At 45.3% G+C, this 27,885-nt stretch overlaps 1 protein-coding gene across 3 annotated transcripts in view; it reads right to left on the bottom strand.

Annotated features, from left to right (window-relative positions):
- phf21b (PHD finger protein 21B) overlaps positions 1–27,885 on the bottom strand; it is a 99,397-nt gene that overhangs the window by 3,961 nt on the left and 67,551 nt on the right. For 2 of the 3 annotated variants that reach the window (XM_072674011.1, XM_072674013.1), the window contains exons 2-8: positions 26,501–26,761; positions 8,118–8,210; positions 5,133–5,462; positions 3,019–3,153; positions 2,721–2,772; positions 2,552–2,628; positions 1,298–1,352 (exon numbers count right to left, since the gene is read on the bottom strand). In XM_072674011.1, the coding sequence (XP_072530112.1) occupies positions 1,298–1,352; positions 2,552–2,628; positions 2,721–2,772; positions 3,019–3,153; positions 5,133–5,462; positions 8,118–8,210; positions 26,501–26,761 (1,003 nt within the window). The remainder of the gene's footprint in view (positions 1–1,297; positions 1,353–2,551; positions 2,629–2,720; positions 2,773–3,018; positions 3,154–5,132; positions 5,463–8,117; positions 8,211–26,500; positions 26,762–27,885) is intronic. The other variant, XM_072674012.1, reaches the window with a different exon arrangement.

Raw genomic sequence — 27,885 nt, 5'->3', positions numbered from 1 at the left:
TCAACACACAGAAGACACTGGAAGCTGCTTATTAGCTCTGAAAAGCACACTGCAGTTGATAGGGCTAGATAGAGGATTTCTGGGACACGGTTTTCTGGGTTCTGTCAACTTTAAATGAGGTCGTTTAAAGGACAGTCCTCAGTGAAATAGCGGGTCAACCTGGGCTTAAGCCTGGGCTTAAACTCCAAGAAGCTGCATATGGGGCAGATGTCAGTTCCTCAGTTTCAGAACCACACAATATACAGCTCTGGAATAAATGAAGAGACCACCCTACATGGTCAGTTTCTCTGGTTTTACTGTTTATAGGCAATTAATATTTGTGTTGTATTTCATAAACCACGGACAACATTTCCCCTAAACTCCAAATAAAAATATTACTATTTAGAGCATTTATTGATTTGCAGAAATGACAATTGCTCAAATAATGCAAAATTATAATAATGATAATGTAAAGAAGTTATTATTCAGATTTAAACACAGTACTAATATCTGAACTCTGAGAGCATTCAGAATCACTATGGTGAAATAATAACCTCAACGGCCAATCACAGCTCTCATTTCTCGGCCGGCTCTCCACTAGTCTTTCACATTGCTGTTGGGACTTTATGCCATTTATAGTCTGCAGATTCAGCTAATTCAGCTAATTCAGCTCTGTTTGATGAAATGTCTGGAATAAAACGGTTGTCAGACACATAGAGATGCAGATTTAACTAAATATAGCACAGTAGTAGTTTAAGCCTGTAAGCCTGGGTCGAAACTGCAGAAACTGAGGAGTGCAAGAGTCAAAGACCACTGGAGGATCGGCGTCTAATCTGCGCAGCCAGCCAGTGCCTCTATTTCCAAACTGCTGCCAATGCAACATCACCAGGCCATCAACGCGCTCTGAGGAAAGCGTCGCGTACCCGGCTCTGATGCATCGGCCAGCGGACGCCAGTGCCGGCCAGCAATGCACCGGACCACTCGGGACCACACGGGAAATCCCAGAGCGAGCAAGCAAGTAAGCCGAGCAACTGCAGGTCTATGCTAAAAAGCTGCAGCTGTGGCCGGTTTGCTGGAGTCGCTGGACACATGTAGATTCAGATTCAGTCTCTTTAGACTCAGCAAAGTGATTCAGGCATTCCTTAGTAGCGGGTAGTCACTCATCACTGTGCGAGATAGGAGCCTGTTTGTCTGTTTCGATGGCATCACAGTGTGTGTGGGCATGCATCAGTCTGTGCGTGAGGGTGCTTCTTCATGCATAATTTTGTCAGCTCTACTCCAGCTGTGTTGTGTTGATGGGAAGAGAAATGCGCTTTACCTCGTGCTGACAGGAACAGTGGGTTGTTCAGGTAATTTGATGCGAGTCTTTTGCGCTGCAAAACAGAGAGAGCGTAACTATTTCAGTCTACTGCACTCAGAGAAAGCAGCGCTGCCGGCTGGGTGGCGATTTATTAGAGCACATCTGTGCATTCTAGTAAACAGCCTGTAGGACGAGAGACCCTTAGACCAGTGTAGTCTGGCTAATAGTGTAGCAAGCAGTGAACAGAAGCTAGTGTGGGACAAAACCCATAGTCCTGCTGATGTGTGGCCTAGCAGTTTCCATGAACTTCAGAGTGTGAAGAACCTCCAGGACCGGAGTTATGCAGGGGTGTTCTCCAGTTCTCCAGCAAAGTTTAGTAGCTGCCCTGCTCAGACACACCTGCTTCACCTGGTAATTAACTGGTAAGCGGAATCAGGCATGTCTGAGGCCGGCCCTCCAGGACTGGAGTGATGCACCCCTGCTTTAAAGAGACCTAAAGAACCTTCACTTGATATAAAGGATCTTTACTAATTTAGAGGTTCTTCACCCTAACACACACACACCCCTATCACAAACCCTATCCTTTATTGAGCCAAATTGTATGCCATTGCTCAAGGAACCATTTGTAGCACTGTAGGGTGTGTTTTTTAGGGTGTGTGTTCAAATCTATGGCAGGAATTTACTCTTAAACATTAAAAATGTCAATAAATATTTGATATAATATTAAAATATGTGATTTTAAGTATCAAAAACACTTAATAACTCATAATTGAGTTCTCTACATGGCTAATTCCTCATGACATACAGTGCAGCACCCTCTGCTGCACCGCTGAAGGCCAGTCAGAGTGCCTATGCTAACCCCTGTCCACTGACAAAATCGTACAATTGAACACTGGTTACATTATGTGGAGAATTCAGTTTTGCATGATAGGAGGCCTTTAAAGATCCAAATTATTGTTATCTTGAGGAAATCCAGGATTCTCAAAGTCTCACTTGTCTCTTTTGAGATCAGTGCCAAAAGTAGTCATGTGTGGTCATCGTCACTGTGACACAAAAACCTTGTATCTCCAAAACAGCAGCTTGACTTCAATGGAAGTCAATGGGAAACGATTTTTGGAGCATTTCTATTGGTCTGTTCATCATGAAATTCTGATGCAATATAAAGAACAATTATATTATTATGGAGAAAAGTAAAAAACGCCCAAAATAGAGACACAAGGTTTGTGTGGTGCTGCTAAATGTGTGGTAAAGGTGGTTGTTAAAGGGAGCTACCTCTGGCTCGAACAGGCTGCTGTATGCAGGGTTAGCTGTGCTTCTTCTCTTCCTCTCCTGTCTTTTGCTCTGGATTTCTGCCACAGCAATAAGATCAGATAAGATCTGGTTATTATAATAATGATGAAGGTGATGGTGGTACACAGTTCAGTTCAGATCTGGAGCTTACCTTCCAAGTGTTCTGTGGTGACAAGGCCAAGGGCTACCATGAAGGCGATTTTCTGTAAATTGAACAGAACAGAACAGAACATGTTATATGGCAGAAAACCCACCCAGAGTCCGGCTATCTCACTGCTGTCCGGGTCGGTTTCAGCTGATTATCAAATCCTGACTGGTTTCAGGTGGACTTCACAAAGCCCTGCAACTACTAGGGTTCCACAGGACTGAATCGACTGAACGATTCATGAACCAATCATCTCAGACAGTTGGTTCCTGAATCTTTTCATGTACATAGACATTGAGTTTACCTCTGGGTCTTCCTCCTTCTTCTTGGTCTTGTGTGGAGGGGAGGGGGCGGGGCTGGGCTCCTGTGAGTGGATCTCAGCCGGTGGACCTGAAGAACCCTGAGAGCTGCTGGGGATCTGCGGCTGGATGATTATCACCTGCAAGTGGCAACAGCAAGCATGAACAAATGAGCATGTTTATGGTCAGAGGTTCACCTCAGCAATCACCTTTAACCCTGAAGGCCCTGAATCTCTTCTGACTGAGGCTGATGAGGAGGTAGAGGAGAACAGGGCTTCTTCCAGGCCTGGGCAGGCAGCTGGGAATGGAGGGTAATGACTGGTGTTTCCAGATGATAAGTAGGGGTTGTGGGAGGGTGAAGGACCTAGTGGTTCTTAATGGTTCTCCTGCCTTTTGGTTCTTAACACGTCCAAAATATTAAAAGTTCCATATTGATTTTAGGCTGAATTTAAGGAATTGCTCTGGGAATTGTGTGTACGCCTGTGTCGTCCACAGTGTGCGATGGAGAATGTGGGCCGCAGGAGCTGGGTGCAACCAGCGGCCGCGAGGACCACCACTCTCCCTTAACGACATCGTAATGAGCCTCACCAATCTTCCCTGTGTCAGCCACTAGCCATTCTTCATCTCACCCTGAGATTAATTACTGCTGCAGAACTTATATACATGCCAAGGTGAGCCTCCATTCAGAGCCGCTCTGGGCTTCTGAAGAATTCCTCATCGCACACAAGAGTCCAGCAAGGTTAAGCTGCCCAATCAGGAAGGGGGCAGATTCCCAAAAGCATTACTGTGTCAAGATAATGTGATAAAAGGATCGCATAGTACGATAAGGTGAAGACAGTAATGGAAGGTCATGCTGGGGTGCACACCTTGACGAGGTGGAATTTGCAGCTTTGCCAGAAGTAAAACCTACATAGACTTAAAAATCCTATTTCTCCAAAACAGCAACTTTACAGGAGACAGAAAAAACCTTCTTAACTTTAAATGGAAGTCAATGTAAAAAGATTTTCATCCAAGTCATTTTAAAGCGTTTCTATTGGTCCATTCATCATGAAATCTGGACACAATGTGAAGAACAACTGCTGAAGTCAAATTATGTCAAAAAGTGAAAAACGGCAAAAATTAAGACACAGCGTTAACTAAGGTACCATCTTCAGATCAATACATCATTAATACAGTGTTCAGTAGCAGTGCTGGAGCTCGCTATAGCTTATTTTGAGTTTATCTCCTCTCACAGTGCAACCTCAAGCTCTCGGGACCCTAAGGACATGCTCAAATACGACGTCATAGAGTATCCAGCTCTGCCCAGAAGCGGCACAGAGCAGCAGTTCCTAAAGCCACCTTCAGAGGAAACTGAAGATCATGAGGATGATACTGATACACACTCTGATACACACTTCAGACAACACACTCTAATCAATCTAATCAATCTAATCTGCATGCTAGTTCTTGCATCTGTCTCTAGATGGCCACATAATCTTTCCTCAGTAAGAAGATGTTTCTCAAATTAATAAATAAACAAATTAAACAATATATATATATATATATATATATATATATATATATATATATATATATATATATAATAAAATAAATCAAAATTGGAAATGGGGGGCTTTGGGGGGGCTTTATATACCTCTCTAGCCCACACCTGGCATTAGGCAGCATGGTGCTAATAGGTTCATCAATGTTTTATCTGCTCCAGAGAGTCCTATTCTATTGGCAGTACTTCAATACAGGGACTAGACAAGCTGTGTGTGTGCATTGGCACATCTGTGTCAGCAACTGGTTCAACTTAAAGTAGCTCAATGCAATTATTAGAAGGGATGTCCACAAACATTTGGACATATAGTGTAGTTCCTCCAGTACTTTTGTGCATTTAGTGTATTTTTAATATATTTTTAAAATGTATCAAAACAATTGAATCACAGTGAATCATTTTGCGGGATCATTTCACTGAATCATTTCCTAAAGAATCCTAATAGAATCATAATGGAGGCTTAGAGATTTCCTCCACTGTTGTTTTCATTACAGAAGGGAGAAAAGGTCAGCGGGGTTATCACTGAGCAAAGGTTTCACAGGATCCGGGCCGAGCCGGGAGCCGTTCAGGTTGATCTCTGACCTTGCTGTCGGGGCTGAAGATCAGCGGCTGCACTTTCACGGCCTCGCTCATGGCCGTCACGCCGTTGCCAGCCGACGAGGCGGAGGAGATGATGGCGTAGGCGACCCCAGGGCTGGTCGTGGCTGTGGAGACGCCGGCCGTGGAGCTGTCCCCCTGGCTGCTGGCCACTCTCTCTGGGCTGAAGGTGCTGTTGGCGATGGGCAGAGCCGGGCCCTGGCTCTTGGGGCTGACCACGGCCGTGCCCCGCGGCAGGCTCAGCGGCTGGCCGGACTGCTGCTCCTGGCACGGGCTGTGGGGAAGGCTGTCCGGGATCAGAGTCTTTGGCCTAACCTGTTGGGGGCAGGGACCCTGAGTTAGCTCATTTAAACATGTGTAATCTGCTAGCGTAGCCGCCGCTAACATGCACAGCTCAAGTCAGAAAGTTATAAAGTATTTAGTAACTGCTAATTATTTAGTAAATACTATAAATGATGTAGTGATGGCTATCCACTTATTCAGGAACTACCACTATAACTTATTAAAGCTATTAAAAAAGTTTTAACATCTAATGTAAAATATTCAATATATAATATAATATATAAAATTATTTGGTACATACTATAAATGATACTGAATCTACTATGAATTACCTATTAACTCAAACTTCATTTAGTAATTACTATAATTTAGTGCAGTGGTGACTATACAACTATTCAGAAACTACTATTACAGCTTATTATAGCTATTATAAATTATTTAATCGCTAATATAAAGTATTCAGTAATTGCTAATTATTTAGTAAATACTCCAATACTACTCAAATACTTCCCCCTACTATAAGTGATGTAGTAACAGCTATACAACTATTCAGAAACTACTATTACAGCTTATTATAGCTATTATTAAATTATTTAATATCTAATATAAAGTATTCAGTAATTGCTAATTATTTAGTAAATACTCCAATACTACTCAAATACTTTCCCCTTGCTATAAGTGATGTAGTAACAGCTATACAACTATTCAGAAACTACTATTACAGCTTATTATAGCTATTATAAATGATTTAATATCTAATATAAAGTATTCAGTAATTGCTAATTATTTAGTAAATACTCCAATACTACTCAAATACTTCCCCCTTGCTATAAGTGATGTAGTAACAGCTATACAACTATTCAGAAACTACTATTACAGCTTATTATAGCTATTATTAAATTATTTAATATCTAATATAAAGTATTCAGTAATTGCTAATTATTTAGTAAATACTCCAATACTACTCAAATACTTTCCCCTTGCTATAAGTGATGTAGTAACAGCTATACAACTATTCAGAAACTACTATTACAGCTTATTATAGCTATTATAAATGATTTAATATCTAATATAAAGTATTCAGTAATTGCTAATTATTTAGTAAATACTCCAATACTACTCAAATACTTCCCCCTACTATAAGTGATGTAGTAACAGCTATACAACTATTCAGAAACTACCATAAATTACTCTGCAAATTATTTAGTGACTATTATACATGATTTAGTAACTTCTAATTATTTGGTAATACTTCAAAATATCAAGTGCAAATTATTTGGTAACTACTATAATTAATTTCCTTCTATGAATTCCTTCTATTATCCAACTATCGTCAAGCCAGCTCAGAGGCTCCCTCCCAGCACAGAGGGAAAGGAAGTTTACAGATTCCCAGAGCAGCCGTGTGTGTTCGGGTCTGTTCGCGTCTACAGCTCCGTGTTGTGACTGCCTGCATGAGTCACACTCTGTTTGGCTGGGGATTATTATGGCCGCTGCTTAGAGCTGCACTGCCCCCCTGTGGTGTCACCGCTCCTTGCACAAATGAGAGCTTCACTTGGTGACCTTATCAAACATCATCATCTCCATTGATCCACTAAGAAGACCAATGAAAACAAATGAGCTCAACTGCAGCAGGGATTAATTGCGTCCAAAGCCCAAATGGAAAGCAGCGCACGGCGGGGAGCCTGAGCCTTAAAGATTTATTAGCCGTGTGATTTATCGGATAATCTCCCAGATCTGGCCATGTTCTCTAATGGAGCGCTGTCGGCCTGCGTTTTAGGAACTCGGCCTCTGCTTCACGCCACACGTTTGACCTGGTGTGTTTAGATATCGGTTTAGGAGGGTTCTGCTCCAGGTCCAGCGGAGGTCCATTTAGAGGCTGTGGGTGGGTTGGTAAAGACAAAGGCTACTGGAGCACTCAGGAGCTCGTGGTACATAGTGTCTCGTTCTGATTAGCTTGGTGCTCTGTGGGAGAGAAGTTTGCCGTATTTGGGGATGCAGTCTACTTAAACCAGAGGACCCCTCTGGAGGATCCCTGTAGTGCTCTTCTGCCTCCTCCATTTGAGGGTGTGGGAAAATTTGCGATTCTAGTTCATTTAGAGGCTCTAGAGTGTGGAAGCAGAGCTGAAACTGACCCTGTACTGTGCATTAAATCATTAAAACACGAAATGGACAAAAGTATTGGGACACCTGCCCATTCACTGTTTCTTCTGAAATCAGAGACGAGAGCTTCACCTGCTTTTGTCGGAGTAACTATCTTTACTGTCCAGAGAAGAAGGCGGCTTTCTACTAGATTTTGGAGAATTGCTGTGAGGATTTGATTGCATTCAGCGACAAGAGCGTTAGTGAGGTCAGGATGTTGCATGATGATGATCACCACCCCACCTCATCACCCCTAACTCATCCTAAAAGTACTGGATGGAGCTCCACCACCATCATTCTCTCTACTAGCCCATGCCTGGCATTAGGCAGCAGCATGGTGCCAATAGGGTCATGTATGTTTATCTGCTCCTGCAGAGAGTCCTATTCTATTGGCAGTACTTCTCTACAGGGACTAGACAAGCTGTGTGTCCTCAAACATTTGGACATATAGTGTATGTCAGAGGCACTCAAGGTTGAAATAGGACATTATGAACTTTCTCAGTGTGTGTGTGTGTGTGTGTGTGTGTGTAAGAGAAAGTGTGTGTTTACCTGAGGTAGCACAGTGGGCGACTGCCCTGCCAGCCGATGCAGAGAGCTGACCTGAGGCACCTTTATGGGGACTGCTGTGAGGGTTCCCAGCATCTGTGGCAGAGAGCGAGACAAGCCTTGTTAATACTCTGCTTAAACACACGGCCTATAGCTGCTGTCTGCAAACAGAGCCACGGCAGTTCAGCCAAAAATCAAGCTTACAATTTCCCCCTCATTCCGAAAGCAGCAGATCTGCCCAGACACGTCTGGCGTCCAAAGTTCACCTCAAAGTGCACCAAAGCTCCAATGCTAACGAAGCTATCAGGTAATGTCAGCTTATAGCCGTCGGGTTATAAGCCACACTGTGGGACCTGGATGCTGAAAACGTCACATCCTCGCCATAAAACTATAAAACCAATGTAGGAAATCTACCACCCCGTCACGCTACCTTATTTTGTCTATAATTAACATACTCTTGCTTCAAATGACATCACAAGGAGGAAGTGACATCAGTTTAGACTTTAGAGTAGCCAGGAACAAGGTTCGAGGTCTGTCAAGCTCAATACAAACACCCCGTCATGCAAAAATAGGGAGAAAAACCTTTTATTTAGGAATATTTGTAACTTTTAATGGAAAGATTAATAATCAAAATGATCTCTGATGATTGATTGGGATGTGTGTTTGGTCAGGAACCTGACCACATGAAGAACTGCAGCCATTTTAGGATGCTTTACCACCCCGTCACGGTTAACAGTGAATATGGCTCCCATATCTGAATAAAAAGGATAATATGAATAGGATTTGTTTTTAAAATATATGTTTTCTGGAGAATTAACATATCTAAAAAAAAAAGCTAAGTTTGCTTTTAATTAAAACTAGAAATTGCAAATGTTTTGTGAATGACTTCAGAATTTCAGACAAAAACTACAAATTTAACTAAAACAAACTACATTTTTAGACCAAGAAAATATTTAGTCAAAGTATTTTTTTAAACAACTAATTTTTTACACAAAAAGTACTTTTCAGACAAAATATAGTCATGATTAAATATTTGCTTGGTCTAAAAATGTAATTTCTCTGAAATAAGCTTGGTCTAAAAAATTGCTTTACCTGAATTTTTTGTTTTTGTCGGAAATCCTGAAATCATAAAAAAAATTGCAATTTTTAAAGTCTTAATCGTAAGTAAACTTTGCTTTTTTAAATCCACAACATAAAGATATGTTCAGACAAAGCTAATTTTTAAAATAAATACTTTTGCAGACAAATTTCAGACAATGTAAGTTTCACAAAGTTAGACAAAATTTAATTTCAGACAAATCAAATGTCATAAAAATCTCATTTCAACACACGTTTTTAGTCTAATTTTAGTGACTTTTTAGACTAATAAAGCAAATTTCAGACATGCTCTAGCTGTGGAATTACATTCTACTATGCAATCTACATATAAAATTATGTTAATTTGCTTCATGGCTTTCAGTGCTCAGAGCTGGCCACTCCATCCATGTTTTTTCCACGTCACCCAGAAGAAAAGACACCCTACATTCAGCGTTTAAAGAAACCCTGTCTTTTCTAAAGCAGCATGACGGGACATCTGATGCTTCTACAAAATCACCCACCAGCCACAGTCTCTGAACCCACTGCGGGTTACAGATTCAGCCGCTTCAGTCTGCTGCTGTCGCGCTGCACAAGGGTCAAAGCTAAGAAGTACGCGGGGAGAGGGCAGGGAAAGTGAAAAGCCTTAGAGCTTTAAGCCTGGAGAAGGACACGGGAAACCGGGCCGAGTTCATTACTCGCCTGCATCAAAAACACTGTGTTCAGTGGACCAGCGCTCCAGGGTCTGTGCTGCGATCAGTCGCGCATCTTGTGTAATTAAGCTTGCTTTAAAAGCCGGATGTCGTTGATTACTGAGACACACAATGGGACGTTCAGATTATATAACTCATCAGTAAGGGGGTGATTTGAGCAGTGCTGAAGGCCGCAGGAGGTTAAGAGCAATATGACGGTTATACTGTTATACTTGCAGTAACTTTTCGGACAAATTCTGAAAGTAAAGGCTCGCGCTGCAGGCCCAAAACGAGGCCCAGTCCAAATCCAGTCGTTCTGCCTCGGCCTCGTTCATATGCAGCGCCAAAATCCAAGACGTATCCGGCTGGGCTGTTTATTAGCAACATTAAAGATGAGCCTGCTAGGCTAGGCCTAATCTAGGACTGGGAATGCAGCCCTTCATGTTTCAGAGTGCAGATGATTGCGGTAATGCTGACATGGCGTTCCCTTGCCTGGTGACTAATGATCTCTAGTGAGTGAAATCAGCGAACGAGGCTACAGGAGAGAGAGATGGTGGGGGAGGCCGCACAAGCAGCCCCCTAATCTTAAGCTAATAATTACTTTTTTATTAAAACACCAGACACAGGCATTATGTGAACCGCTTGGCCTTCTTCCACAATTCAGAGCTGCCATCTTGCATAATTGTAGTCTGGGGCTAAAAATACTGCATGGCTCCTTCTCCTTTTCATGTGGGCAACAACACGAGGCCTGCTGTTTGCGTTCACATATATATAAATATATATATAAAGCATATAAAAAAGAGACTCCGACCATGTATCGGAAAGCTACTCTCTAGAAACGTCTCTAGATTTAGATTTAGGCTGTGTATACGATAGACGTTTCAGGCACCTATAGCATAACACTTTTTGACAAAAGTATTGGGACACCATTCTGAATCACTGAACTCAGGCGTTTCATTCAGTCCTACATGGTTCTGTATGTAATAGGAGACATCGCTGCAACAACAACTACAAGTCAGCTGGTAAAATTCCTAGATTCCTAGATCTTCCTCCATCAGCTGTGAGTGGTGTTATTATTGAACAGTGGAAGCGTTTAGAGGAACAGCTCACAGAGAGCAGCTCAGCCCACGTAAAGCTACAGAGCGGGGTCAGGGCCGAGCGCTGAGCTCAATAACTGCCGAGCTCCAGACCTGTACAGTGTACACTGTACAGCGAAATGTGTCCTCCGCATTTAACCCATTTGGTAGTGAACACACACTCACACACATGTGTTAGGGGCAGTGAGTACACACACACACCCAGAGCGGTGGGCAGCCAACTCCAGCGCCCGGGGAGCAGAGAGGGTAAAGGGCCTTGCTCAAGGGCCCAACAGTGGCAGCTTGCCGAGCCCGGGAATCGAATCCACAACCCTGTTATCGATATCCCGGCGCTCTAACCGCTGAGCCACCACTGCCCCACTGTTGGAGCTTAGAGCAAAGGAGGACCAGCTCCATGTTAATAATGCTTATGGGTTTAGAATGGGACGTCCCAATACTTCTGTAGAAGCTCCAGCTCTCATTAGAACTGATGTGAAGGATGTGTTCAACTCCATCAGCAGCAGCAGCAGCAGCTCACCTGATTTACCATCATTAAGCCCTGATTTACCACCAAACCAGGTGTTGATCTGAGGAGAACTCTAAATAACACTAGACTCCATGAGAGAGGAGAACTTTGGAGATGTTCTAATGATGAACACCTGCTGCCCAGATGAGGCCAGAGTCCTCATCTGGGCTTTCTGAGGAGGCTGAGGTTCTTCAGTCTCAGCACAAACCTCTTATGGACTCCTATATCTGTTGGTGTGAGTGCCTAGAATCTTCTAGGCTGCTGTGTGCTGAGGCAACAGTATCAACAGAAACTCTCTGAGCAAACTGAACTAACTGAATAGGAAGGCTGGATCTGTTGTAGGAGTGCAGCAGGACTCTCTGGAGGCTGTGGCAAAAACAGTAGGCCTCTCAATAAGCTGCTAGCCATTCTGGACAATACCTCACATCTCCTGCACTCAAGCCTGGATAAACAGAGAAGCACATTTAGAGGCAGACTGATACAACTGAACAGAGCGCCATGTGGCCATCACCCTTACCCACTGTAATAGGGCTCTACGATCAGTGTCCCTACAGCGGAGTCGGTACTGTCCTCCTGCTGACTGACCTATGCTGGATTACTCAGTACAGCTCAATGTAAACAGTGTCTTTACATGAGCTCTGCTGTACTTCATAACCTCTGACTGTTATGACCCTCCACTTGCATTATATACTGCTCGGTTAACCAGCGCAAGACTTAACTGCTGCTAATCTAAAATTTTGTGTTTTTCATTTTTTGACATATTTGACATATTTTTGACATCGCATCGAAATGACTTGATGAATGGACCAATAGAAATGCTCCAGAATTCTTATTTTTCCCTTCTCCCGTAAACTTCCCTGACAATTTACAGCAGATTGTACACATGCTATATGGACAAAAGTATTGGGACACCTCCTCATTCACCGTTTCTTCTGAAATCAAGGCCAATCAAGAGACTTGATTCGGCTTTTGTTGGAGTAACCGTCTCTACAGTCCAGGGACGAATGCTTTCTACTAGATTCTTGATGAGCATTGCTGTGAGGATTTGATTGTTGACACCATCCGTCTTCATCCCTAACTCTCCAACTTATCCCATATTACAGAGAACAATGCTGTGTGTAACCTTCTAGCCCACGCCTGGAACTTCGGCGGCATGCTGCCAATAGGGTCATGTTGTTCATCTGCTCCAGAGGGTCCTTTTCTATTGGCAGTGCTTCTCTACAGGGACTAGACAAGCTGTGTGTGTATGTGTGCATTTGCACATCTGTGTCAGCAATGGGTGCAGCCAAAAGTAGCCGAGTGCATTCATTAGAAGGGGTGTCCACAAACATTTGGACATATAGAGCACTGCTCTAATTTACTCTATAGTTCACTAGCACTGACCAGGCTTTTGCTTACCGTCTGCATTCGAGCGCGTGTCGGCAGGGCATGTTTCGCCCCCAAACAGTGTCACGTTTCCGTGGTAGCACTTTCTCCATGTTTGCACTATTTCCTCCACTGCCAGTTAAAACAATGCTGGCAGACAGGAGCTGATTAGCAGATTAGCGGAGACAACACATCGCCACCGCGGGCCCTGAAACGTGACACCGCAGCGAGCCTTAAGACACCAGGCCAAGCGGCTGGACAGAGAGTCCACTCTATCAGCTCCACTGTGTAGTTCTATAGGCCCAGACTGTCTCCATCTGTTCCTCTGTTATCAGCCTCCTCCTTTCACCCTGTTTATTCTGCAATGCTCAGGACCCCCCAGGACTGACCACCGAGCAGAGCAGGTAGGTAGTATTGGGGTGGTGGGTCAGTCCTTCTCAGCCCTGCAGTGACACTGACTGACCTGGTGGTGGTGGTAGCGAGTGTGTTAGTAGTGTGCGTGTGTGTTGTGCTAGTGGTACGAGTAGCAGCAGTGCAGTGCTGCTGGAGTGTTTAAACACTGGGTCTGTCTGTCCACTCACTGTCCACTCTATTGGACCCTCCTAGATGGTAGAAGGTAAAGTCAGAAGGTAGAGACAGAAGCCTCCAGTCCTTCATCAGTGCCCACAGGACGCTACTGGCTGGACATTTCTGCTTGGTGGACTATTCTCAGTCCAGCAGTGACACTGAGGTGTTTAAGAACTCCAGCAGCACTGCTGTGTCTAATCCACTACTCGTACCACCAGCACAACACTAACACACACTACTAACACACTCGCCACCACCACCACCAGGTCAGTCAGTGTCACTGCAGGGCTGAGAATGACTGACCCACAACTCAAATACTACCTACCTGCTCTGTGGTGGTCAGTCAGTCCTGTGGTGGTCCTGAGCCTTGCAGAATAAACAGGGAGTCTGCAGAGAAACAGCTGGAGACAGTCTGGACTGTACAGTTGCTGGAGACTCATTTTAACACTACAGATCTGCTGTAAGTTGGTTCGCAGGAAAGCTGGGAGGTTTGACTGTGAGATATTGGGAAAGAAATGATCTCTGACCACTACACTTGCCTTTCAAGGTCAGGCTATAATGATAAAGAAGAAATACAACCCTTCCTCACCTCCCTTTCAGTTCCTACTGATGGTTTATTAACCCAGCTAATAAAACAATATGGTATAATGACTTATAGGCCCGACTCTGGACTCAAATCACAGGCTTTTCCGAACACTCTCACATTGTAGGCCATAATCGGCTCACGGTTGTGACCTCTCGAGTGGAATAATAAGTGCTATTTTGAATAAATGCTGTTTTTGAGCACAGTGGCTTTCGTTCTGCAAAGCTCCAGTACCAAATCGTTCTGAAGATTGCAGCGTTTCCCCCCTGTTTTTCACCCTGTTTTTTCCCTCCGTTCCTCAATAAGCACAGTACGCCGTGTATTCTGGTATTCTTCTCTTCTCAGAGCAAAATCAAGGAATCCGGAAAAGTTTGAGCCCCCTCTGCTCCTTCTTTAAAAACATAACCCCAATCAGTCTCTCTCCCGCTGTAAAAATCCCTGCCTTCCATTGTGCCTCGGAAAGCTGAGAGAAAAAAAATGGGGGGGGGGGGGGGTGAGGATGGGGATGGTGGTGTGTGAGTGTGTGTGTGGGGGGGGGGTAAAGGCCCGTTCCCATGGCAACAGGCAAGATGAAAATTCACACTCACTCGGTGAGGGCATTCATTTCCGTAATTGCTGCCCCCTACTCCCCCCAAACCTCACCAACCTTCTCTTAGGCCTCCTCTTGAGTAAGAGTGCCGTAACCTTGAAGCTGCTTTTATTCCTGGTTCTATTTTTCTCCTGAAGTAATGAATAAAAGGCAGTGAGGCCACCGAGCCCGTCTGGGGAGCGCTGTGTTATTGCCCCCCCCCCCCCCCCCCCCCCAAAAAAAAAAAGTCCCTCTCTAAACTGTCTTCAATCTGAGTGAAGATGTTTGTGTGAGAGTGTAAAAAAATCAGAACATGCCTGGATCCGTTCCATCCAGGTATGAGCATCTTCTATCTGAACCGCACCCCCCCACCCCCCAACCCCACCCTTGCCAGAATAAAGGCCAGTGGACTGGACCCTGGACCTAATTTCGTAGGGGGTGGAATGGAGGGGAAACAGGGATAAGAGGGAGGATAAGAAGAAGAAGAATTTAAGTGTTTCTTTCATCGGCCCCCCTCGGCCCCCGGCCCTCCCCCCCCTCGCTCCTTCGCGGCCTGTCAAGAGGGGGAAAAATAGAGGAGCGTTTAGCCTTATTTTTCTGCTCCTGCTTTCAGAATTGTAAAACCTTTTCAGCAGGCACGCATTAGGCTTTCAGGCGCTGACATTTTACCCTGGCCTTGGGTGTTGCCTTACTTAGCCAAAAATACACTTCGGCTTCTCATCGGCTGAGGTGTTGTGCTGTTCGGACCCAGCAGTGCAAAAGCCCTTTAAATATATAAATATATACATTTTAATATATATTCTTTATCAAATATCTTTATTCCAGTCTGACTGGGCCTTAATAACTTATGATGTTTTAACCAATGAAGCCAAAGCTGTCCGCCATCAAATCGTCAACCACTTATTTGCTAGACCTGCTCCCTTCTCTCAGACCAAGCCTGAGTGTCTCAGACCGTCTTCACTGAGCTTCCCCCCAGATTCCCAGTCTGTCCGGTAAGAGGAACAGTGCTCCAACAGTAAAAGTTCCTCTACAGCTCAGCTCAGCTCCATGTACTGAACAGAAAGGACGCCATGCAGGTCCTGCTGCAGACAACCGCTCTCCTCCAGCCAATGCAGTCAATCTGTCAATCACTCCATTCCTAAGTGTAGCCCCGCCTTCTTCTTATGATAGAGCAGAGTAAGAGTAAAAACTGAGTTCTAGTATTACATTATTTGCACTATATCCAGTATAATATATAAACTACACAATATGTCCAAATGTTTGTGGACACCCCTTCTATTGAACGCATTCAGCTAATTTAAGTTGCACCCATTGCTGCACATACACACACTACAGCTTGTCTAGTCCTTGTAGAGAAGCACTGCCAATAGAATAGGACTCTCTGGAGCAGATCAACACTTTATGAACCTGTATCATCAGGTGTTGGCTAGAGGGGTATATATATATATATATAAAGCCCCCCAGCATTGAGCTGTGGAGCAGTGGAAGAGCTGTGTTCTCTGGAAAGATGGATGGTGGAGCTCCATCCAGTACTTCTGGGATGAGTTGGGGAGTTGATCACCATCCAACATCCTGACCTCACTAACACGACTGTCGCTGAATGCAATCAAATCCAGTTGCTCCAGCAAAAGCAGGATCTACTCTTTTTAATAGCCTTAATACCCAGACTACAATGAATGAGCAGGTGTCCCAATACTTTTGTCCATTTAGTGTATCAATCCTGCCTAGCAGTAAGACATGCTTTTAAATCTGTGTGCATTGTACAAGTGCGGGGAGTGAGCTGAGGCGGGTGGCTCATCTGTTTAAACTGAAAGCGAGGGACGGAGGGAAGGGGGTGGAGGAGTGGAGGGGTGGAGGAGTGGAGAGGAGTGGGGTGGAGGAGTGGAGAGGAGTGGAGTGCAGGACACTGCTTTGTCTCAGATTTTGTTATCTTTCCTGCCATGTTGTCTCATGTATTAGTTGCAAGCTTGGGGGAAATACAGACGCAGCAGGGAACCAGAGAGGGAAAAGAAACTGGAGAGAGAAGTGTGTGTGTGTGTGTGTGTGTGGAGGAGAGAGAGAGCGAGAGAGCTTTAACAGACACATTTCTCTTGTACGAAGGCCCTCTCTTGTTTCTGTCGCTCCCTTGCTTTCAGGATGAAAGGCTCGCTCGTCCCGGCCAAGCTTCCACGCACACCTCCCTGTCTCTCTGCGTAAAGCCGGGCCTCCTCTCGCTCCCCTTGAGCTGCGGTTTTCCGCTGTGACAGGGAGACCCTGACAGCTCATCAAGGAAGCAGACTCAAAGAACATGGCTGCATAAAAGAGCCACTTTGAATGATGAAATTGGATCTGACAGTATTTTCTGGTTTCGTGTGACTTTCGCTTTGTCCCTATACCGTGCGATGTCATCCTGGGACGGGCTGCTTCAGTGGGGGGGCCGTTTAGGGGGACTGAAACTGAGGAATTCAGGATGACACTCCAAAAATCAATCAAAGATTCATGCCCCGTGTCTCAGTGTGCTCTTTTGTAGTGTACTTGCCATTTTCTACCTGATCATGCTGGGAACCCAAAAAGGCGTGTATAGTAGGGGTGCGCTGATGGGGGAGGCTGTGGGCCGACGCCGACATCCAAGAGTTTCCAGGCCTTTATTGGAGTGACTGTTTCTACTGTCCAGGGAAGAAGAAGAAGAAGGCGGCTTTCTACTAGATTTTGGAGGAGCATTGCTGTGAGGATTTGAGTGCATCCAGCCACAAGAGCTGACCTAGTGTGGTCACTAACTCCCCCACCTCATCATCCCCAACTCTACCATCCATCATTCCAGAGAACACAGCTCCTCCACTGCTCCACAGCTCCTCAGCTCCTCAATGCTGAGGGGCTTTATATATACCCCTCTATAGCCCACGCCTGGTCTGGCATTAGGGAGTCCTATTCTATTGGCAGTACTTCTACTGCTACTTCTATAGGGACTAGAGGAATGCATTCATTAGAAGGGGTGTCCACAAACATTTGGACATGCATTGTATATTGTATAACTGTCTATAAGAGGTCAACCAACAGGCCGAGGTCTGGGCGGACCAGGAGCAGCCTCCCTCCAGCTTTCAGTCCTTGCCATCGTGGATGGTCTGGCATCCTTACAACCCACAGCACATGGATGCCACCTCCTGACGAGATTCTTCTGTGGCTCGGCTCATTTTGGGAAAAGGAAGTGGCAGCCGGGGAGGATGGGAAATGTAGTGGCTGAAGGTAAAGTAACATATGACACTGTCCTCTTACTCAGACTCTAGGATATACTGACAGCATCCACCACACAGCACCTGCAGCTAGACTGGACTCGGCGTGCTCCCACTACTGCTCAGCTCTCCGAAGGACTGATTACTCCACAAAATATAGTCCAACATGCGGCTTACGGCATCCCATTGAGGTCCACTTCAGATGTAAGTGAATGAGATTTAGATCTTCCTGAGCAATAGCGTAGCGTCGCCCTAATGCCTCTTATGGGTGCTAGCTCATCGACTTTGTGCGGCGAGGAGGGATGCGGTGCAGCCATGCTTTTCATAAAAATGAATCTCAGCGCTTTCCAATAGCTCACGTCACGAGGGCTGTCTGAATTCATCACTGTTTAGGTTTGTAGCACATGCTATCCCCGTTATTACTGCTATAAATTACGCTCCTACCCCAGAGATCCCATTTTAGAGATGATAACATGCGCATTTCTCTAAACAAATCTCCTAGAAGCTTTAAAAACTTATTGAATGCCAATGCTGGCTCAGGCCTACTTACAAGAAGCTCCATTTTTGTGCATTATTATTTAAATAGGCTGCACTTGCTGAAAAGCATTTCTTTGGGCTGTTGAACCTGTTGAGGCTGCAGAGTGAATATATGAGCAATAGCTTCACTGCACAAGCTGGTACTGGTATTCCTGACTGGGACGTTTAAATAGCAGTGTTCGACTACTGTTTTTTATGTGCTTGTGATCACCAAAGCAGTTAGCTGGAAAGCTATCGCTACCTGTTTTTCATTCAAAGTAGCCCTAGAATGGAAAAAAATGTATTTACCTTGGTATTGCTGAATAATGGGAGCTATAAGATAAATGGACAAAAGTATTGGGACACCTGCTCTTTCATTGTTTCGTAGAATAACAGGGTGGTAAAAAGGCTTGTATGCACGTCTGGTGCCTTTATCACCCCGAACAAAGTCACACGCTTACTATTCATACATCAAACAACCACTACAAATAGTGGATAAAAGCATTCTTTGGCACCTTTAATGCCATAATACTTTAATGTTCGCAGAGATCAAAGAGCGTTTGAAGTTTCTTAATCTATGAACTCATAAGATTAGTGTTACATCCAGCACTGATCAGTGGACGGGTGACGAGGTCTTGTGGACTGGGATGGACTTCAGTAAAGTTGGTAAGATTTCAAATGAAATCAGTGTTGATATGCACAAACCTTGTATCTCCAAAATCTCCATCTCCAAAATCCAATTTCTGCCATTTCTATACAGCATCGATTTCTGATAGTCTGGACAGCCAGAAGACTAGATCACACACTACCCCCCTAAATGTGTTTTTTTCTTTAATTAATTGACTTTTTAAGCATTAAATAAAAAAAAAAAAAAAAAAAAAAAAAATATATATATATATATATATATATATATATATAAATAAGTCAAATATTTGTTTCAATTTAAAACACTCCCCTGCACAGTGCAGCTCGACGACCCTGGGAGCAGTACTGAGCAGACAGTCCTCTGTATTTCCTATGGGCTACAATACCATGCAAGGCCACTTGGGGGCAAAGTGAGCGACCAAAAAAATAAATGCTCCAGACGAGCACCCTCGCTTCCACCCCCCTCATCTCCAGCAGGTGGGCCTGAATGGAAATCACATCTCGGGATGAAACTTTTATAGCAGGAAAGAGAATACTAGAGGCAGATGCAGCTGGATGAAAGGACTGCTGAACTGCGAGCAGGCAAGAGAGCGAGAGTGTGAGAGAGAGAGAGAGAGAGAGAGAGAGAGCATACAGCTGTGAGCAGGGCTGTTCGGCTGGATCTGCGTTTGACTCGGTTCTGCTCCTGCTGGTGAAAAGATTAGGACTAGGACCGATCTGCCAGCGCTGTGGGACTGTCCTGAGCTTTCTCTGACTAAACGATTCACTAGGAAAAACACCTAACCCTAGCGCGCACACACACACACACACACACAGGCATACACACACCCACACGGCCAGAGATGACTTCACAGATGTGTGAAGTCGCTGTGATTGCACTGAATGCACAGAGTGAAGAAAATCTCCAGCAGGTCTGCTCAGCTTAAAGGGACAGTCCTCAAATGGACTCAGCCATAACATTAGCACCAGCTGCCTAACAGTAGTGAGCAGGCCCCTCTTGTGTCTCCACAACAGATCTGACCGTTCGATGCTTGGACGCCACAGGACCTCTGAAGGAATCCTGCCCCAAGACTAAGCTGTAAATTGTGAGACGGGGCCCCGATGAGCATCAATGAGCCATCAATGATGTCCATGACTTAGTGGCTGGTTCACAGATACTGGTACTGACCGCTGCATACCAGGAAGACTCACTCACTCAAGACCTGCCTGAAGTTTTGAACTGAAGAGATGTTCTGACCCTGACGTTGTCTAGACCGTCACATTAGCACCTTTCACCCATCATTGGTGCTAATGTTATGGCTGAATATGGCTGAATATTTGAGCCAAGCAAACCTGAGACCTTCTGGAAAGGCGACAGAGCAGAGTCAGAGCATGACATCAGACCGGCCCTGCCTGCACCGGCCCGTCTGTGAACGTGTAGGCGCTGGGCAATTCAATTAGCGCTCGCCGCTAGCTGTGTAGCTCGCATGTGGGAGCACATTAGCGGGGAGTGTGGACTGGCGCTCGCTGGCTCGGCGAACGGGCGCTGGCATAGGCACGGTGCCCGTCTCGCTCGTTTACTGCAAGGCCAGCAGTTTGAAGCGTTCCCCCGAGGAGCCTTTAGCCGTAGCCTCCGCTCACTAACTCAGTCAGGCTACCATGGGCAGGCCTGTAGGTGCCAGTAGATCCCAGCTGTGTTTATGGGCGTTTCACTGTGGAATGCATGGGGAGGCCTTAGTGGAAAGCTGCTGAATATGCATGTGTACATACATGCTCAGGAACGCTTATCTGGACGTAAAAAAAAGGGAGACTAATTGAAAGGTAGCGCCACGCTCTCGCCACCACTGTAATTAAAACCGCCGAGAGAAAGTGCAGTACAGGCCGTGCCAACCGCTGCCACTTTAAATGCTATGTGTCCTGCTCGTCATGCCGCCGCTCTGACAGGCTGGCCGACGGTAGACAGAGATGACCTTGGCTGTTGTTTAAAGCGGATAAAGACTGCTTAATAAACCTATCAGGAAGAAGCCATAAAGAAAAAGGGCAAGCACTCTCGCTAAAGGAACAGCTCAGCCGCCCTACGCATATCAAATTCCTACACTTTTCCACTCACTAATTAACCAATACAGCTTGTGGGTTCGTACTGTCCCTCTTTACTGCTCTACTAAAACTTCAAGACTAAGTAACGGCCTTTAAACTGTTCAGGGTGGCTGATTTTCTAGTTTTGCAGCCATAACATTAGCACCACTGACTGGTGAAGTGAAAAACACTGATTATCTTCATCTACAGTGGGACTGTAGTGAACAGTCAGTTCTTGAAGGATGGACAAACGTAAGAAATTGTGAGGTTCTAGATGACTGGGCCATCAGAACATATCAAAAACATCAGGTACCTTCCCAAAGTGCTCCAAGAAAGGACACCCGGTGAGCACCTAAGGCTCGCTGATGCTAATGGAGGCCCCCATGCCCACCTCACAGCTTACAGGACTTATTAAAGGATCTGCTGCTAATGTTAGTCTAGTTAGTCTTGGTGCCACAGATACCACAGCAGGACGCCTTCAGAGATGTTGTGGAGTCCTCAAATGCCTCAACAGGTCAGATCTGCTGTGGCGGCACACCTGTGGGGGACCTACTCAATATGAGGCAGATGGTGCTAATGTTATGGCTGATCTGTGTATAATATTAGATTATTTGTTGATGTGTAAAACAAGCCGTTTTACCACCCTGTTAATTTGCCTTAGAATGAAACACACATCTTTTCCTTTTATGGAAATGAAATAATGCATATTTTGGATTTGGCCCATTTTACTGCTGCTTTGCTCATGCCGGAGTTTCCTGGAGAGTGCATCTGCACATCTGTGTCCATGTGGCAAGTAGCTAAATGTATTCATTAGAAGGGGTGTCCACAAACATTTGGACATTTGGATAGCGTAGCTGAAATTAAAGATGTGTCTGATGTAATACAGTGCATAAGCCCCAAGCTAACATGCTAATATGCTAAAGACAATGCAGTGATCCAGTACAATAACCTCCCTTAGGCCATATAAGCCGTGCATGTGGCTTTTTCGACGTACAGCCACAGTGCAAGAGTAGCACCTAGTCAAACCCTGCTGTGTTTTTAGTTGACCTCAATCAACCTGCTGTCGCCAATCCCCCCTAAAAAACACTTGTGCTCTGGAACAATGCTCCTAATGCGTGCACCCATGCATGGGCTCGGGCCACTTACACCTCATTATCAGTCTCCAAATTACTGGCCAGGTGGCCTGTCCCCAAAGCATCACCTCACCCACTCCTTCCAACTGCCCAACAAAATGGCCTCGGATTGCTGGCCATCTGATTGTGATTCTGGAGTGCCGTGTTTTGAGTGTTTCGGTGGCTCTGAGCAGCGCTGAGCTGTGTTCAAATCCAACACTGCTTTATTTCCCAGAGGCCATCGTATCATGGCTGATACTGAAGTTCGCGCCAAGCTAATGAAACCAAGGTTTCTGAGTGGGCTGTGTTGTCTTTACATTTACATTTATGGCTTTTAGCGGGCGCTCTTATCCAGAGCGACTTACAGAAGTGCTTTACTGTTCACTCAGACACTCAGGTTTCCATATCTAGTGTGAACACACTTGGAAATAAAGGTTCTACAGGCTCGGAAAGAACAAATAAAAGAATTTAGGGTTCTACAAAGAACAGTACATTTGGCCTAACAGTCCAGAGATGGAGAACATGGGTGGTGCTGTCCAGTGCTGAATTAAGCACTCCTGCAAAAAAAGATGCAGTCTTCAAAAAAGACTTTGCTGGCTTTGCTGTCCAGACTTCCAGGGGGCGTTCGTTCCAACACCTTGCTGCCAAACATCCTGAAGGATGGTGGGTCAAGCTAAGCCGTACCTGAAGCTTGACCATTACCAACATCATGTAGGGGCTGGTCCACCTTCGTAGGCTTTGCAGGCCAGAGTCAGGGTTTTAAGTCTGATGGGCAGATTTACTCAGATTTACAGAGTTACACGGCTGAGCTTTGGAACATTGAAGACCATGTTCTGGACCTGTTGCAAAGGCCTGATGGTATGCAGATGGAAGACCATCCAGGAGACAGCATCTGTGTGGCTTCTCCAGAGAGGAAAGGCCACTGTTGTGCTTTTCTTCCAACTACAGGCAATGGGAACCGTCCACAGCCTTGATTGAAACCAGCCTTCCAGAAAGGGAAGATGCTATTTATTCAGCGTCTTTAGACCAGATGCAAATGAATGGGATCTTCTGCAGAAGATGGAAGACACATCATCCAGCAGTTCTTTTGGAAGCTTGTGTCCCGGGCCTGTCCTTTCTAACCAGCTCTGAGCACTGGCAGCTGGGGGTGGCTGAAAGCAGCACTAAACAGCACAGCCACAGCCATAAAGAGCAGTAAACCAATCCTGCTGCCTGACCCCTCTGCCTCCCCGCCCCCCACATTCATACATACATACACTCTCCCTCAACCTGACACATTCAAAACGGGGAGGGGGGGGTTGGGGTGGCAAAGACAGAGGCAGGCTGGGATAGGGAGGAGGAGGCGGAGAAATAGGAGGAGGAGGAAGAGGAGGAGGTGGAGGGGTTCTGTCTACTCATGCGAAAGCACCGAGGCACGGCCGTCGCCCCCAGTGAGTGACACATTGATGAAACATGGGTCTATCATGAGCCAGTCGGGCATCCACTCTTTTGCTGAATTCACGTTCTCAGGCTTATCGTTTTTGGCGTTCGCTTGAAAGCAAAGTTCGCCTGCATTCGCTGAGCCACGTCAAACCCCATGTGATGGTAATAGCGACGTGCAGCCGCATCTGCTTTAAAGGAAATAAAAAAAGGGAGAGATTTGTCATCCGTCCCAGATTTGTCATCCACCACAATCCCTTTGTGATGATAGTATGTTACCTTCAGGTTCTGTGTTGCCGCAGTTCTCCTCTTAAGCGCTGCGAGCCGAAGCTCCGGCTCTAGCTCATTAAAACGGAATGTGATTTTATGAATAAGGGGCCTCACACACACACACACACCTGCTCATGTGATATAACGAAGGCTTCACCACATTACTGGAAATAGCTGCTTCCCAGCAGGAGCGCCGGAGTGCAGTGTTCTTCTAAGTTCTTCTAAAGCTGCTGTGGCTGAGTACAGTTTTAAATTGTGCTTATAAAACACTCGCGCTCTGAAAGACTGAAGGCGACCCGGCTCCTAGTGTTTCCTGAAAAATCAATCGACACCCCGTCCATCCCTGCAAGTTCCTGCAGTACAGGAGGAAGGTAGTCCTGTGGAAGGAAACGGCAGCTACACGACATAATCAATGGAGTTTTTGTGGAGACAGCGGAGCCCAGACTGAATGGAAGCTCTTCTATCTAATGTCTCCTTCTGCTTTGATCATATAACACTGTGTTAAAAATAAGCGTCTCATCACTCATCAGTGATACGTACCACCCCGTAACGGCAGCGACGTATAAAAACATTTATTCCTGAAACAGCTAATAAATAGTTTGATTTATTTTTTGAAGAGCTGTATGCAGGTTACTTGTTTGTGTGTTACATACCACCCCGTAACGGCACTGACTAGGGGGGGTAATGGGTGTATTTACCCTAATGCTATTAGGGTAAATACGATAATTCCACAAGCATGCATGCCTTTTCTAAACATTAAGGTGTAAACTTAAAATGCAGCTCATGACATCATGATGGATCGGACGAGGACAGTGTGTCGGACGATGTGTCGGACGATGTGTTGGACGACGTGTTTAGGGTGGCTGTGAGTGGACACAACACTGAACATGCTAACCTTCACCCTTCACACTGTACTGTTTAATTAACACACCACAGGCTGTATTAGCTACCTCAAGAGGGCGCTATAAAGCACTAGTTCAGTGCAAACACTGCCAGATAAAAATGCTGATCTCATAAATGGCTAATATTACATAATTATATCATATATTATATGATATAATTATAAATATCTATAAACCCACAAATGTCCACATTATTCATCCATTGTGTTTGTGTATCCTCTCATACTGTATCCCGTATATAAGATAATTGGATGTCTGTGAGGCCTGTAGCCTCACAAATGCCTGCATGTTCTACCAGGAAAGCTTTTCACACACGTTTATCACAAGATGAGATCATCATGTGCCGAGCTGAGCTCACCGTGTGACTGCTCAGCGTCACTGCTGTTCTCCAAACGCAGCTGTGAGGCTGTTCCCTTTGTTCCAGCTTAAAGACCTCCTTGTTTTCGTCACCTTGCCCGTATGATACATTAAAAACACTGAAGATCCACGTTCCTCACCCTGGATCGCTGAAGCTACGTCACTGATCTGATGAGTTTTGGGTAAACACTTGAAATCTGATCCCAAAGGCGAACAGTGAAGACTAGGGGTGTACGGGTACATGCATTAGGACATCCAGTACTGATAAATGACCTCACAATGACCGCACTCGTTCCACCTGGAAAGCTTAGGCTGTTAGCCGTTAGCAACTAAAAACTGTTCCAAATGAAGGTACATAAACAGAGCACTATGCATTTGGGGTGGTGTGGGGGGGGTGTTGTACCAAGATATCTAAACCATGATGTGAACCATAAACCATAAACCATGGCTTCTGCTTCACGTTAATAAAGTAATTTCCAGTGGGGTCTGATTCTGCCTGCTGGAAACCCTAATTCCAACGTACCAACAGTACCATCAAAAGTTTGGACACACCAGCTTGAATATGAGTTGATCATCATCCTAAAAACATATGATCCAAATGCAAGTATGACTGTCATTATTATTATTTTTAATTATTCATTTTTATTAATAAAGAGGACACTGGGGGCACAGGGGTATCCACCGTAGTTAGGATGTTGTGGCTGGAGGGGTTTCAAATAGGCCTTGTTATAGTTATAAGTTATAAGTTGAACTAAAAGGACCTGATTGGGTCCTCTAAGGCAATTAAAGCTATTTACTGGTCTTTAGCTATTAACAATAACAATAACATTAACATCATTAACTATAGCTGCAGGGTTCAAGGGGTATTTCTACCCTAACACACACACACACAAACACTGCCACGCTCCTACAATCTAGGCCCCCTCACCCATCACATTCTTGCTATGTTGGATACCACCCAGTGTCTTTTTTTTTAAAACAGAAATATGGTCACCCAAGCATTTGCATTTTAAGCATTTTAAGATGATGATCAGCACACATTCAAGCAATGTGTCCAAACTTTTGACTGGTACTGTACAGGTCCAGATTCTCTGAGCTGGAGTAGCCTAGTCTTGGATTAAAGTGCTGAAGATTGATCATCATTTATAAAAACAAAATGTAATGTTTGAAAACCTACTTTATTTACGTCTACAGTATATCAGTTTGGCCCCTGGCCCACCACCAATATTGCATTTTGGCCCCCCAGGATAAAAAAGTTTAGACCCCCAAAGACTTGAGTCTTTGCTGTTACTCTAAAATATAAGTTGTCCAAACTTTTGACTGGTAATGTGCTTCTCAGGCGTCTTGTGTGTGTGTGTGTGTTGTGAGTTATATGTGTTTGTGTGTGTGTGTGTGTGTGTGTGTGTTGTGAGTTATATGTGTTTGTGTGTGTGTGTGCATTTGTGTGTACCTGTGAGTGGCACAGCTCCCCCGTTCTCCGGCTGAGGGGCTGCGTGCCGACGACTGCCGCTCGGTTGGCCGTTTGGAGGTTGATGGGGGACGTCTGCAGCGCCTCAGAGCTCGCCGCCTTTTGTCCGTTAATGTGTGCGGTCACCATGGAAACGGGAGCCTTGGCCGGCACCACGGAGATGGCTATGCTCTGGCTGGGCGGCTTGATGAGAGAGAGGGGCTTGGCTGGTGTCCCCACAGGACAACTTCTTACCGCCAGCTTCTGTCACAGAGAGAGGAAGGGGGGTGGGTGGGGAGGGGGGTTGGGGGGGGGGGGGAGAAAGCGAAGGTTAGGAAAGATGAAGATGAAAAAAAGAAAAAACACAGTGTTTCTGTATCTGCAGACAACTTGAAGGGCACCAAAGCCGAGGGCACCGTTCGGAGTTAATCTACTGTTTTGATTCTTTAGTATTTTCGCTTTCTCGCGCCTGAGAGAGCTTATGACCACTGCAGGCTGTCGCACAGCGCTGTCGCGAGAGCTCTGCTTTCACGCGGGCTTTGCTTTTGCAACTTTATTTCCGTGCACAGACATGCTAATTACGGCCATTCACGACGTGATGCTATATGCCTAGGCTCTGTGTATTTTCACATGTAACAGCAAAAGGCATCTTGTAAGGACTGCTTCTGCAGGAGTGCTTCTGCTGGAGTGCTTCTGCTGGAGTGCTTCTGCTGGAGTGCTTCTGCAGGAGTGCTTCTGCAGGAGTGCTTCTGGAGCAGCCGGGGTAAAAGTATAGCAGGCTCCTGAAGCTATTCAGAGAACTCTCAGAGAGACGGAAATTGAAACGCCGAAATTACGGAGTGTTTACTGATTGTTTTTGGTGCGTTTAGTAATTGGCTCAGCCTTCTTCTCCGGTATCTGCTGCGGGAGGAGCCGGAAACGAATCAGAGCGTTCTGCCCTTTGCTTTGTCCTTGAAAACAAACCCCCGAACTGCATCCGTACTCCATTGCTTTTCTGAAAGCCTGCTTGTCTCACAAGCTACAGATCTGTCCTTATCATGTCCCTCTCCATCTCTCCCTCTCTCCTCCTCCCTGTCTTTCTCTCTCTCTCTCTCTCTCTCTCTGTTTTACTCCACCCACTTCTCTGTAGGAAAAAAAAAGAGAAGAAAATACACACACACACACACATACACACACACACACACACTCACTCACACACACACAATCCAAAGCAAGAGATAAGTACAGTTCACACTCCCACCACTGAAAGAGGAGGCACTCTAAATATTTTATATTCCATTCCACTGCCCCTTTCTTATTTCTCCCTTTGCCTTTTATCGTTTTCTATGGACTGTGGGGACTGGGGGAGGGGGAAGCGAGGGCTTTCATACTCAGCCATTCCAATATGA

This window comes from Salminus brasiliensis, chromosome 2 (genome assembly GCF_030463535.1).
Source record: "Salminus brasiliensis chromosome 2, fSalBra1.hap2, whole genome shotgun sequence".
Classification (NCBI taxonomy): Eukaryota; Metazoa; Chordata; class Actinopteri; order Characiformes; family Bryconidae; genus Salminus; species Salminus brasiliensis.
The sequence above is the reverse complement of the archived record's forward strand: the minus strand, read 5'-3'. Positions and strand labels throughout refer to the sequence as shown.